This window comes from Enhydra lutris, unplaced genomic scaffold, assembly GCF_002288905.1.
Source record: "Enhydra lutris kenyoni isolate GAN:26980312 unplaced genomic scaffold, ASM228890v2 scaffoldscaffold6, whole genome shotgun sequence".
NCBI lineage: Eukaryota > Metazoa > Chordata > Mammalia > Carnivora > Mustelidae > Enhydra > Enhydra lutris.
This window is the reverse complement of record NW_019154090.1, coordinates 6,037,944-6,050,409: the sequence shown is the minus strand read 5'-3', so window position 1 is coordinate 6,050,409 and position 12,466 is coordinate 6,037,944. Positions and strand designations below refer to the sequence as shown.

At 45.3% G+C, this 12,466-nt stretch overlaps 2 protein-coding genes across 2 annotated transcripts in view; both read left to right on the top strand.

Moving 5' to 3' along the window:
* Window positions 1-1,237, top strand: part of LOC111141936 (Cas scaffolding protein family member 4) — a 33,499-nt gene extending 32,262 nt beyond the window's left edge. Inside the window, exon 7 of the mRNA XM_022494809.1 lies at window positions 827-1,237. Within this exon, the coding sequence (XP_022350517.1) occupies window positions 827-1,237 (411 nt within the window). The remainder of the gene's footprint in view (window positions 1-826) is intronic.
* A 7,045-nt stretch (window positions 1,238-8,282) lies between these two features.
* Window positions 8,283-12,466, top strand: part of LOC111141846 (replication termination factor 2 domain containing 1) — a 40,967-nt gene continuing 36,783 nt past the window's right edge. The window contains exon 1 of the mRNA XM_022494684.1: window positions 8,283-8,472. Within this exon, the coding sequence (XP_022350392.1) occupies window positions 8,404-8,472 (69 nt within the window). The 5' untranslated portion in view covers window positions 8,283-8,403. The remainder of the gene's footprint in view (window positions 8,473-12,466) is intronic.

The following is a 12,466-nucleotide window of genomic DNA, read 5'->3' as shown; positions in this document are numbered from 1 at the left end:
TTTGGGAGGACACTGGTTCCACATTTTGGAAAATACAACTCATGGAAGTAAAATTCTAGATGAAATCTTATTAGAAATTTGGAGAAATAGGGACACCTGGGTGGCTCAGTTGGTTAAGCAGCTGCCTTCGGCTCGGGTCATGATCCCAGCGTCCTGGGATCGAGTCCCACATCGGGCTCCTTGCTCAGCGGGAGCCTGCTTCTCCCTCTGCCTCTGCCTGCCATTCTGTCTGCCTGTGCTTGCTCTCTCTCCCTCTCTGACAAATAAATAAAAAAATCTTTAAAAAAAAAAAAAGAAAGAAAAAAAGAAATTTGGAGAAATATCATAATATTAAGGGAGCTAGGCCAACATACTTGGATTTCTTCTAGAAATTTTGGGGACTCAGGTTTACTGCTGATAACAGAATTAAAGATTTTTCTTAAATCCTTTAAAATCTGTTCTTCGAGTAAATTTTAAAATCTCACCATCAAGTTTTCTTTTATTTTTTTTAAGTTATAGATTTAGACATTGCCTAATGTTTTATCTAATGGAATGGGCAGCTAATGGTTTGTTGGGAGTACTAAATAAGATTTTATATGCTTAATATGTGAAATTATATAGACAACACAATATGTAAGATTGTATATATAAATATTATAATTCATATGTTAACAGTGCTTTGAAAAGATTAATTTGTTAGGTACATGGTGCACTGCGGAGCTTCCCAAACAAAACTGTGTTTTTTCTTATAAAAAGTCTAGAAAATTGAGCAAACAAGGAAACGGGAGACAACCACAGCCTGGTGATCAAATCTGTCTCTTACCAATGGTTTTCTTCCCTTTTCCAGAATCCTAACTCCCTCATCCTGCAGCCTTTGAGCCAGCAGAATCCTGAGAAGAGATTCCAACTTTCTGAACACTGTCGGCTCTATTTTGGGGCGCTCTTCAAAGCCATCAGCGTATTTAACCACAGCCTCCGCAACAGCCAGCCCCCCGAGGTCTTCATCACGCAGAGCAAGCTGGTCATCATGGTGGGGCAGAAGCTGGTGGACACGCTGTGCAAGGAGACCCAGGAGAGGGACGTGCGCAACGAGATTCTCTGCGGCAGCAGTCACCTGTGCAGCCTGCTCAAGAACCTCGCACTGGCCACCAAGCACGCCGTGCTCAAGTACCCCAGCCCCGCAGCCCTGGGGCACCTCCAGGCCGAGGCCCAGAAGCTGGAGCAACACACTCGGCAATTCAGAGGGACGTTAGAATGAGCCTCCTTCCCCCTTTTTCTCCTTCTTAACCTCTTAGCCTCAGCTTTCCCAGCCTGACATGTGCAACTCTGTCCTACAGGCAAAGCCAACCTGGGGACGCCCCAATGAGTACAAGCTGGTATTATCAAGTGGCTAAACAACCCCAGGACATTGACTTAGCCCAGAGAAGTCCAGGTATTAAGAAAGAACTTTGCGGAGTTTTTAGTGTAGCCTGTGGGGTCAGTGTACGCAGGGATGTTGTAGAAACCAATTTTATATTGGTCAAATGTATGCCTGCCTTAAAATCATTCATTCAGGACTTATTTATTGGGCGTCTACTTATGTCAGATTCTAGGGGCTGGGCATATAGCTGTGAATCAGAGACCTTGCCCTCAGGGAGCTTACAGTCTAGTGGGGAGATAGACGATAAATGATAAAGAATTACATGCACAAATTGTCAGATGTTAGCAAGACGGTAAAGGAGGAGAGACTTATTCTCAAATGACGAATTTCTGTTGCATCCGTTAGCAAATGTGATAAGTTTTTCATTTTGAATTGAATTAAGTCTGTAAGATTTGGTACAAATCATGTACCTGCATCTTATACAACATATATATATGCTATTTTACCTTAACTGAGTTAAAGATACACCTTATATTGACAACATAACGTGTTCTGTTGGGTTCCTTATTAATTTATTTTGTATATAACAGTCTATGTTGATAAATTCAGTATGTTTACTCAGAAAAGGCTTGTATTACAACAGTCACCGATCTGTGACCATTTGTAATGTTATGTAAATATAATCATGAACTGAAGCATTCTCTGTAGCAATCCTCTCTTCGGAAAAGTTGGTGATCCTTGTCACCCAGGTTCTGATATCAAAGCGAAGCCACCCATGTTTACTTTTCTTATTCAAATGTTTCTCCCCAAAGTGTGCAAGGAGATGCCGTAGAGGCCAGGTGCTCATGCACAAGGCTAGTGTGGCAAAAACAAAGCCATCACTTGTGGTGAGGCAACGGGAGGTGTGGTGTGGACAGGATACCCATTGCTGGGCACAGATCTGAAAGCGGTGCAGAGCTCCCCTCAAGTCAAACCACCTGCTCTTCCTCTCCTTGCAGCTGGGTCTTCAGCTCATGTTGCTATGGTGACACCATCTCTGCTTTGCTTCAAGTGAAGGTCCGTGTCTCCTATATACATCTCAGCCACTAAACACCTTTGTAACCTGGAACCAGCATCCTCAGGCTGGAAGTCATCTGAAATGTCACCAGCCTGCCCGCTACTCTGCACTTAGCAGGCACTTCTACGTGGTTGCTCCTAGGGTCTCTAAAGGAGGATCACATCTTTGTGAAGCTTGCTGGGTTCTCTATACTAGAACAGAGATGCCGCATTCTTTGAACAGCTGTGATCTGTATCGGCAAGAACTCCTATTGCAAGTGATCAAAAACCATATCCAACTTTTCTTAAGCAATAAAGGAAAGTTGTTGACTCAAGTGTCTTAAAATAACCCAGGGACAGACGGGCTTCAAGGACAGCTGGTGTGGGTTGCCCAGTTTTTCAGTCCCACTTTCTCTGTGTTAACTCTCATGATTGCAAAGTGGCTGCCCCAGGTTATGTCTTTGGTTTGTGGCTGGAAGAGAAGAAAGAGGCTTGATTCTACTTGGCCTAACTTAGAGCAGATGCCTTCCCCTGAAATCCCCAGGACAAGGAGAGAATGTAGTACTCAGGTTGACCTAGACTTGGGATTCACCCCTCCCCATGTGTACATGCATGCGCACGCATACACACACACACACACACACACACACACACACACACGTGTCCTGAGAGAGGGAAAGAATAGCCTTGCCAAGAGCTATGACATGTCTGGGATCCCCCTGCTTTAAATTAACAAGTTAGCCTGCCACTTTCATGGATATTTCAAGAAGACATAAGATTCTGGGGTCAACAACTATGTCTGGGGTCCCCAAGACCATGGCTGGTCCAGTGATTCACAAGGAGGAATCCCAAGACTCAGCATTGTGTTCCTACTCATGACTCTGATCTAGTACAGTGAAAAGAGACAGCAGAGGGAAAAGCTCAAAGAGTTTGGTACAAAGGAAACCAGGCTGAAGTGGCCAAGAGTCCTCTCTCTGCGGTCACAAGGGGCACTATTAATTCCCTCAGCAACAAACTGTGACAACATCCGTGAGATGTTGCCAGCCAGGGAAGGTCACGAGAGCCTCACCTCCAGGACTCCATGGCGCTGATCGTGTCGGCACTCTCTACATGGTACATTCCCGAATTCCAGACTCTCCAAAGGCAAGCAGGTGTCCAGTATGAACCACATTGTGTGTACAAACAGTTTTGGCACGTGGACCCATTCTCAACTCCAGGGATGGTGGGAAGCCTCCCCAAATCCAAGTTTTTACAAACAACCAAAGGCCATCCTGGCAAGCCAGCCTTTCTAAGAATATTATTTAGGCTTGCTATGTCAACTCTTCTGCCCAGAGACACGGGATTATCCTTATAGCCTTGCAAGCAGCTTATGCTTATATCATTTCCACCTCACCCCATGTCCCAGGGCAGAGCAAAAGAGGGCACGGGTGATGCCACGCGCACACTGAATTTGTGCCAAAGCCGAAGAACTTAGCACAGGCAGCCCCAGTCTTTCTTAGCAGCCTCTGCCCAAACCGAACCAAGACTTGCCTTAGAGGCAGGCAGGACCTTTACGATACCGGACAGCAAACCTGCCTTTGTGCTCTGGAGAAAGACACGATCTCTGTCTTCTAAGGCTGTTTGCTGAAATCACCTTGAAGGGGTAATTCAGAACAAAATTTCATCAATGCCTGTGCTGGAAGGTCATGCAGGGTCAGGGACGGTGCAGGGAGGCACTAGTATTTGTATTCCAGCTGGCAAGATGATTTTTGCACCATAGTAATAACAACAGCACGTATTTATTAAGGGACTACTACATTCCACATCCTGTTTAATGCTTTAGCTGTTTTAACTCTTTTGGTCTCTCATACGTGAGAGGCTCTAACAGGTAATCAAAAGATCCCCAGGGGCACCTGGGTGGCTCAGTGGGTTAAGCCTCTGCCTTTGGCTCGGGTCATGATCTCAGGATTCTGGGATCGAGCCCCACGTCCCCTCAGCGGGGAGCCTGCTTCCTCCTCTCTCTCTGCCTGCCTCTCTGCCTACTTGTGATCTCTATCTGTCAAATAAATAAATACAATCTTTAAAAAAAAAAAAAGATCCCCATTGCTTTCAGAATACCATCGATGTATGTACGCAGATAGGCAGATCAATATATATGGAGACATATCTGTCTACGTAACATTTGGGGGGAGGTTCTCTGCGTGTATTTTGAGACGAGTTCAAACCAACCAGTTCAAGCCCTTGTTGATAAAATACAAAACCATTGGGTTGAAAATAATGAAAGCTGCTGCTCTTAGCTAAATGTATTTCCTTCCCTTTTTTTTTTTTGAGGGAGGGCAGTTATGAGATGAGTTTCCTCTAATTCGATAGGATAATTGTTTCTGAAAAACACTGAAAAGTAATATCACAGTTTGTAACTTTTAACAATGTTTTGCTAAGTAGTTTTCTTTTATGCCCAGAATCCTGTGCCGCTTCCTCTCAAAGTAGGAAGAGGAAATGGTGGGTGGTGTGGTGGTGATAGCAACTTGACCTCAATTAAGCTGAATTTCATCAGGAGGATGGAAGTGGTGAGGGACCTCATTGAGAGATCTTCCGTGTGACAAGCACCGGGGAGCCATGTTTCTGCTTTGGGGGCAACTACCCTTCTTTTTTTTTTTTTTTAATAAAACATCTCTTTAAAATTTTATATTCTCCCCAAGGATCCACCCAGGTCTCCAAATCTGTCCATTTACAAAGGTTGCCCATTTGTGTAGGTGGTTTGCTAATGCCCTTTTCCTTTCTTTTATCCCTTGAACAACTATTTATTGCACATCTCCTATCCACCAGGCCTCTACTGATCACTAGAGCTGCTACAACCAGTGCAAAGAAGTCCATGTTGAACAAGATACCAAAATTTAGATTTATAACATGAGGTCAGTGGCGTGTAAGTGCAATGACGAAATTCAATCAAGGTGGTGGTAGTGGATGGAGGAATGGGGGTGGGGGTGCTCTTTTACTGGGAGAGGTCAGGGACGAAGCTCTACGGAGACACCCCCCCACCCATCCTGCCAGGAGCAGACACTGAGTCACTCAAGGGAGGCAATCTGGAAACCAGTGGGAAAAGAGTGTTCCTGGAGAAGGAACAGCAAGGCAAGTACCCAGAAGTGGAAATGAACCTGGAGCTCTCAAGGGAGAGAAGGGGCCAATGTGGCTGGAACCAAGAGGGGAAAGGGAACATGGGTGAGATCAGCTGGGATGGGGAGCCAAAGGCCAGTTCATGAAAGGCCTGTGTATTCCTGAAATATGTTTAATGTTCCCCTAAAACTGAAAATCAAAAGTAATTGCTTTTGGTCTTGAATTATGTCAGGATGAATTACTTCTAGCTTTCCACTTTATTTGACTTTAACCCTCTTTGGGACATCCTCAGAAGTGTAACCGTACATGATGGTTGTGATACTCTCGAAGAATCCTAACACACAGGCTTTTGTCATTTTTTTTCATGCTAACTCTTAAAATGAGTCACTCTGCCTTGTCCAGACAGAATTGTGAACTCCAGGTATGGGAGAGCACATGGGCAGCACTCACCGGAAATCAAACCCTCAAGGTTCAGGAGGCTGAAACATTTGGGAAAGATTGTAATAGGCAGTAGGAGCGCTTAAAGTACTTGTTCTTAGCCTGAGCCTCAGCATGGGAAGCATGAAATACATAGATGTGTAAACTGTAGCAAAATTTTCTATGTACTACCGGATATTTTTCTGGAGAGTAAGTGCAAAGTTTTCATCAAATTCTCTATCAGGTCCAAGGACACCAAAGAGGTTAAGAAATACTGGTTTTGCCAGAGGATGATGGTTTTCTCTTTCCTGGTTTTATTCCTCTCCTGTCCTTTAAATCCACAGTTCAACTGGGGCAAATCGCAAAGATCCTTGCAAGGGAATATACTGCATTAATTCATTCTGCAAAAACAGTGGAAAGTAGCAGCAGCTAACGACACCAGCGTGTCACCGTGCCTGGGACAAAACAGCTCAAGTCACGGAGCTGACACTCAGCCAGCTCTCAACACAAATGAGTTGCTGTTGATGATATTAACTCTACAAACCTTAAGCTGTGTATTGTCTGCAGCACAGAGTAGCCTAAAAACCAATACTCTAAATGAGGACACCAAGGAGGAAGAGAAAAAAAAATCCAGCTGCCCGAGCTTCAGCATCCACCCAGCGGGCCCTGCGGGGCGCCGCAGCTTTTGGGGAGAGGCTAAGGAACATGGCATAGTCACAAGGGCCTCATCTGAGAATGTCTCCCAACCTGCACTCCTTTTACTCAACCGCTGTGTGCCCCGACCCAAGATTGTACACCTCAGTCTCAGGTCTGTCATTTGGGAAATGGAAGGCATTATATGCCCTATGTCCTAAATTACAAAGACAGAGGAAGCAGTGCCTCCAAGTCCCCCAGTGGAGTCATGGTTTAATAAAGAGTGGTTATTTTTATTTTAATTTCTCCAAATGAACTTGGTGAAGGGAAGATTAAGTCGCCAGAAAAGAGCACTGGTTTGAGAGTCTGTCTAAAGATCTTTGCATTTATGGTATTCTGTAACCTGATTTTCTGTCCTTTGGGGACAGAAGGGAGAAAACTAATCTTATAACCCAGTCCCAGCTCTCCCTCTTACTAGCTGTGGGACCTTAGGTAAGTCCCTTGATCATTCCTGGCTTTTATTTCCTTACTTGTAAACGGATTCTCATAGCACTTACACCAGATTTAGGGGCTGCCAAAACTGGACTTGTCACCCTCCCTGAATGTGTCTGTACTTCCTTTTGGTTTACTGAGGAAATGAATATTAAGTGTGTCAAAGGTTCCACTCACTGAGAACACAGAGGGGACTAAAGCGTAGTCCCTATCCTCACAGAGTTTACAATTTCTGTGAGCGGCATAAAAATAAATCATAAGGCAATGACAGACGAACTGATTAAAGGGTTTACATTGTTTTAATTCTCATTCATTGCAGTAACAGATAACCCAATGTTACAATCCGTTAAGTTTTTATATTCCGTTCCCAACTGGGGAATATTTTCAGATTTTTTTTTCCTTTTTTTTTTTATGTCTCACTTTGGTCAGCAAGGTGACATCCAATTATGTAGGTCCACCCTGCTCGCCGTGGTTAGACTTTCCCCAAATATTCCTAATCATCAAGGAACCACTGGAACGATAGTCAAGAGGATAGACGCAGACAGTCGTGGATTTTAGCAGGGGTTTTGCAAGGATCTGTGTTCTCGTTAAGACGCAGCCCGTCTCCGGGGAAAGGCAGGTAAACATCAGTGTGGCTTTTACACCGGCCTCTCTTCACTGTACCTGATTATTAGTAAATAAATACAGGAGGCTGCGAACCACACACATGCACGTACAGACTCTTTGCAACTTTCCCCCATAGACCGTACGCATGGCACGTCAAAGCTCCGGGCCTCAGAGGATCGTACGTCCCCAGAATCTCCTTCAACTCCACGTCACAGGATTTGCTGCGAGCGCTCAAGCCACCGCGGTGCTCCGTGCAAAGTTCTCGTTTAACCCCCCGGGCGCCCTTCACCTGCACCGTAGCTGCATTAACAAAATGCAGATCCTTCCGTCGCGGCGCTGCCGCCCCAGGACGCGCCAGACCCACAGTCAGACACGCTAGGGTGGGACGAGGCGTAAGGAAGGGGGGTGCTCCCGAGTCACCCTCGCCCCCCGAAGCACCCCTGCACCCCGAAGCGCGGCGAGCGATCGCCGGGGCGCAGCAGAAACCCTGCACCCACCGGAAGGAGGGAGGAACCGGTCGGGCGCGGAGATGCGGACGCTCCGCCTGCCCCTGAGCGGGCGAGGACCCGCTAGCGTTCAGGCAGCCCTAGCCGCCCCGCCTCGCCCAGCGCCTAGCGACGCTCTCCATGGCAACTGGGGCTTGGCAACGGATCCGCCCCGTTGCGGCGCGGCCGCCGTGTTGCGTCATCCCAGCGCGCCGGAAGTGACTGCAGCGGTCGCCAGGGCCCCCCCCCCCCCGGAAGTGGTCGCTGTGGAGTGTAGCTGCTGACTCTGACTCCTGGTTTGCGATGGGTTGCGACGGAGGAACAATCCCGAAAAGACACGAGCTGGTGAAGGGGCCGAAGAAGGTTGAGAAGGTCAGAGACATGGGTCCGGTGGGGACCAGCGATAGTGGGGTCCCTAGGGAGTGGGGGTAGGGGCGGGGAGTTAGTGGGGTTCCTGACGCCGCCGTGCTCATTTATCTCACTTGGAGAATTCCGAATTAACATTATTAGGATCAGACTCTTATTGAGTGCTTACTGTTGCCATTCGCCTGGCGGCGTGCTTAGTATGGGGTAGCTCGTACAGTTCTCACAACAGCCCTGTGGACACGTATTGCCATGATCCTCGCTTTTCAGACATTGAAATTGAGCGCCAAGAAGACAAAATTGCAACGCTGGTAAGTGGCAGGGCCAGGATTTAAAGCTTATCTGCGCCGTCAGTTACAGTGATACAAACGGCCGCTGTTTATTGAGCTTTGTACACACGTAACTTCACTTTCTCCGGGAATTCGTCCCAATGGTTCTTTTATCCACATGTGATCAGGTCCTTCTCTTATCTTACCACCCTGCACACTGCCTTCATGGCTGATTGGTGCCAGCCACAGATAAAAATAAGCTCCCTGTGGCACAGTCTTGCCTTTCCCCTGTACAGCTAGCGCAATTCCTGGCCCAGTAAATACGGTGATTAAATGAATGAGTGGATAGTTCTTTTTTTTTTTTTTTTAAGATTTCTTTATTTATTTGATAGGCAGAGATCACAAGTAGGCAGAGAGGCAGGCAGAGGGTGGCGGGGAAGCAGGCTCCCTGCTGAGCAGAGAGCCCGATTCGGGGCTTGATCCCAGGACCCTGAAATCATGACCTGAGCCAAAGGCAGAGGCTTAACCCTCTGAGCCACGCAGGCACCCCATGAGTGGATAATTCTTAATTCTCACAGGTAACTGAGAAGAACTGTATATAATAATTTTCATGCTATTAACAGCAAAATTGAGTCAGTAACATGACCAAAATCACACAATGGACAGGTAATAAAGCCAGGAGTTCCAACCATTTATTCAGGAATTCAAAGTTAGCATTGATAATTACTTTACTTTCTTAAGCCTTTATTTTTTAAATAAACTCTGTGCCCATCGTGGGGCTGGAACTCATGACCTCGAGATAAAGAGTCAAGTGGTCTACCAGTTAAGGCAGGTGCCCCACATTAGTAATTACTTTTTTCTCCTAAGATTTTATTTATTTATTTAACACACACACACACACACACACACACACAGAGCACAAGCAGGGGAGCAGGAGGGAGAGGGAGAGGGAGAAGCAGAATCCCCACTGAGCAAGCAGCCCAATATGCAGCTCCATCCCAAGATCCTGGGATCATGACCCGAGCCAAAGGCCGACTGAGCTACTCAGGTGCCCCAGTAATTACTTTTTATTAACAGAGGGCATGCAAAGTAGCTAACAGAGTGTGGCACACGTGGATGCTACACATATTCTCCAGCAGCTAGAAAATCTTTATAAAAGGTGAATCTCCTGTATCGCTACTATATTTCAAATCCTCCAGCAGCTTTTTGTCATATCCAGAACAAAATCGTACAAGGTCCTGTATGATCGGATGCCTTGCCTCTCCACCTCAGCTTCTACTCTCTCCAGGTCTTTGTTTCAGCCATACCGGCCTCTGTTTCTCAGCCCGGAGTGTAAGTTCCATAACCTGATAATGCTCTTCACTGAGATGTTCACATCATTTGTTTCTTTACGTCATTCAGTTCTTTCCTCAGATGTCATCTCAGTTCACTGTTGCCAACATACATCTCGCTTCCATCGCTGTCTGTCCTCTTTTGCTGCTTTATAGTGCTTGTTGCTGTTCTCTTTTGTGTATTGTCTGTCTTTCTTGGAAATGAATGGAGACTTTGTGTCTTACCTTTGTCCACCACACAGTAGACACCTGGTAAATGTGTTGAATTTGAGAATGAATGAACTCTCAAGAGGATGGAGGGTGCCTCTCATCACACCTACAGATGTGTAGACCAATGGCAGGTCGTTAGCATTCATGAGAGCTTTTGCCAAAAAACTATTCAGCTAGTTTTGTTAACTTGTGGCCAGGGCTGAAGAGGAGTAGCTTAATGCGAAGCTTGGCAAGGTGTCAGAAGGGGATAGAAAAGAAGAAAGCGTGATCTGAGACCAGCAGAGTCCTCAGGCAGGATGGATTTTTGTTATCCTTACTTATTCTACGAATACTTTATTTAATGCTTATCACAGACACCATTCTAGGCCCTGGGGACACAGCAGCAAACAGAGTTCAGCCTTGGCATTGCTCAAGTTTCATATAGATATATAATTAATATTTTTGATCATTCATATGGTATGTTTGGTCTGGCCAAACCATTGCTGTAATTTAAGACCTTGCCCTGAAAAGAAGAGAGACCCTGGTTTAAAAAAAAAAAAAGGTTTCAGAAGTTTTGGGGGGTTATCAATCTGGGTAAGGATTAGTTTATCACTTTTCTCCCTGTCCACAGCTCTTCCAGTTATTTTTTGAATCAGCAAAGGACTATGGGTAAAGCAGGCGAGGGATTCAGAAAGGAGATCTTGGACTTGCTGGACATGGGTTTTTTGACTCTGCAAAGGATGTAGTAAACGACTTCACTGGTGACAGGTTTCTCTTGGGGCTCCGCTACACTGTGAATTTTGATAAAAGTTATTTAAGGAGCCAAAGTATAGCCCTTGGGTCTGCGGTGTGGATAGAATAACAGTTGCTGTAGTGTGGGTTTTGTTTTTATTTTGTTCTATTTGAAATAATAGAAAAGCAGTAGAAAGTAGTGATTAAAAGCGTGGTTTCTGGGGTGCCTGGGTGGCACAGTCAGTTAAGTGTCTGATTCTTGGTTTTGGCTCAGGTCATGATCTCAGAGTCATGGGATCGAGCCCTGCCTTGGCCTCTGCACTCAACACAGAGACTCTTCCTGACCATGTCCCTCCCCCGTACTCTCTCAAATAAATAAAATCTAAAAAAAGAAAAGAAAAGAAAACCAACACAAAAACATGGTTTCTGGAGCCAGCCACATGGGTTCTTAGCTTCTTCATCTACTTGCTCTGCGACCTTGGACGTGTAACCGAACCTCTTGGTACCTCCATCTCCTCAGTAGCAGAGTAAAAAGTACTAAGTTTGGGGTTTTTATAAGGGCTAAAAGATTAAGTCACAGAAACTGCTTAACATAGCACTTGGTACACAGTAAACAAGCAGTTGTTACTGAAAAGAGTAAATTTTAGGGAATTTTTCTGTATTTTTTTCTCTTCCTACTTTCTCCCACTTGTGCCCTTCTATTATATTATTCAGATTTGGCATTTTAGGAGAGGAAAAGAGTGGGCCATGGAATATTATATAGGTGAAATATCATTTGAGGGCAATAGAAGTTCTTGTGTTTGGATTTTTAGAGTGTGGGTAAGGATTTGAGATGCCCCCTAATGAACAAGTTAAATTGGTGATTTTTTTAAAAAAGATTTTATTTATTTTTTTGACAGAGAGAGATCACAAGTAGGCAGAGAGGCAGGCAGAGAGAGAGAGAGAGGGAAGGGGCTCCTCGCTGAGCAGAGAGCCCGATGCGGGGCTCAATCCCAGGACCCTGGGACCATGACCTGAGCCGAAGGCAGCGGCTTAACCCACTAAGCCATCCAGGTGCCCCTAAATTGGTGATTTTTATAAAGAATTATATTAGTCTTGGGGGCACCTGGGTGGCTCAGTGCTTAAGCCTCTGCCTTCAGCTCAGGTCATGATCTCAGGGTCCTGGGATCGAGTCCCGCATCGGGCTCTCCGCTCTGCGGGGAGCCTGCTTTCTCCTCTCTCTCTGCCTCTGCCTGCCTCTCTGCCCACTTGTGATCTCTCTCTGTCAAATAAATGAAATCTTTAAAAAAAAAAAAAAAAAAAAAAGAATTATATTAGTCTTTATGCTGAACTTAAAAAAAATGTATATTATAAATTCTTAGTCTTTAAATTCAGCTAAAACTTTATAGCCTTTTCCATTGATAGAAATTAACCCGTATTGCTTATTTTTTCAGTATGACTTTTCTTTTTTTTTTTTTTTTAAAGATTTTATTTATTTATTTG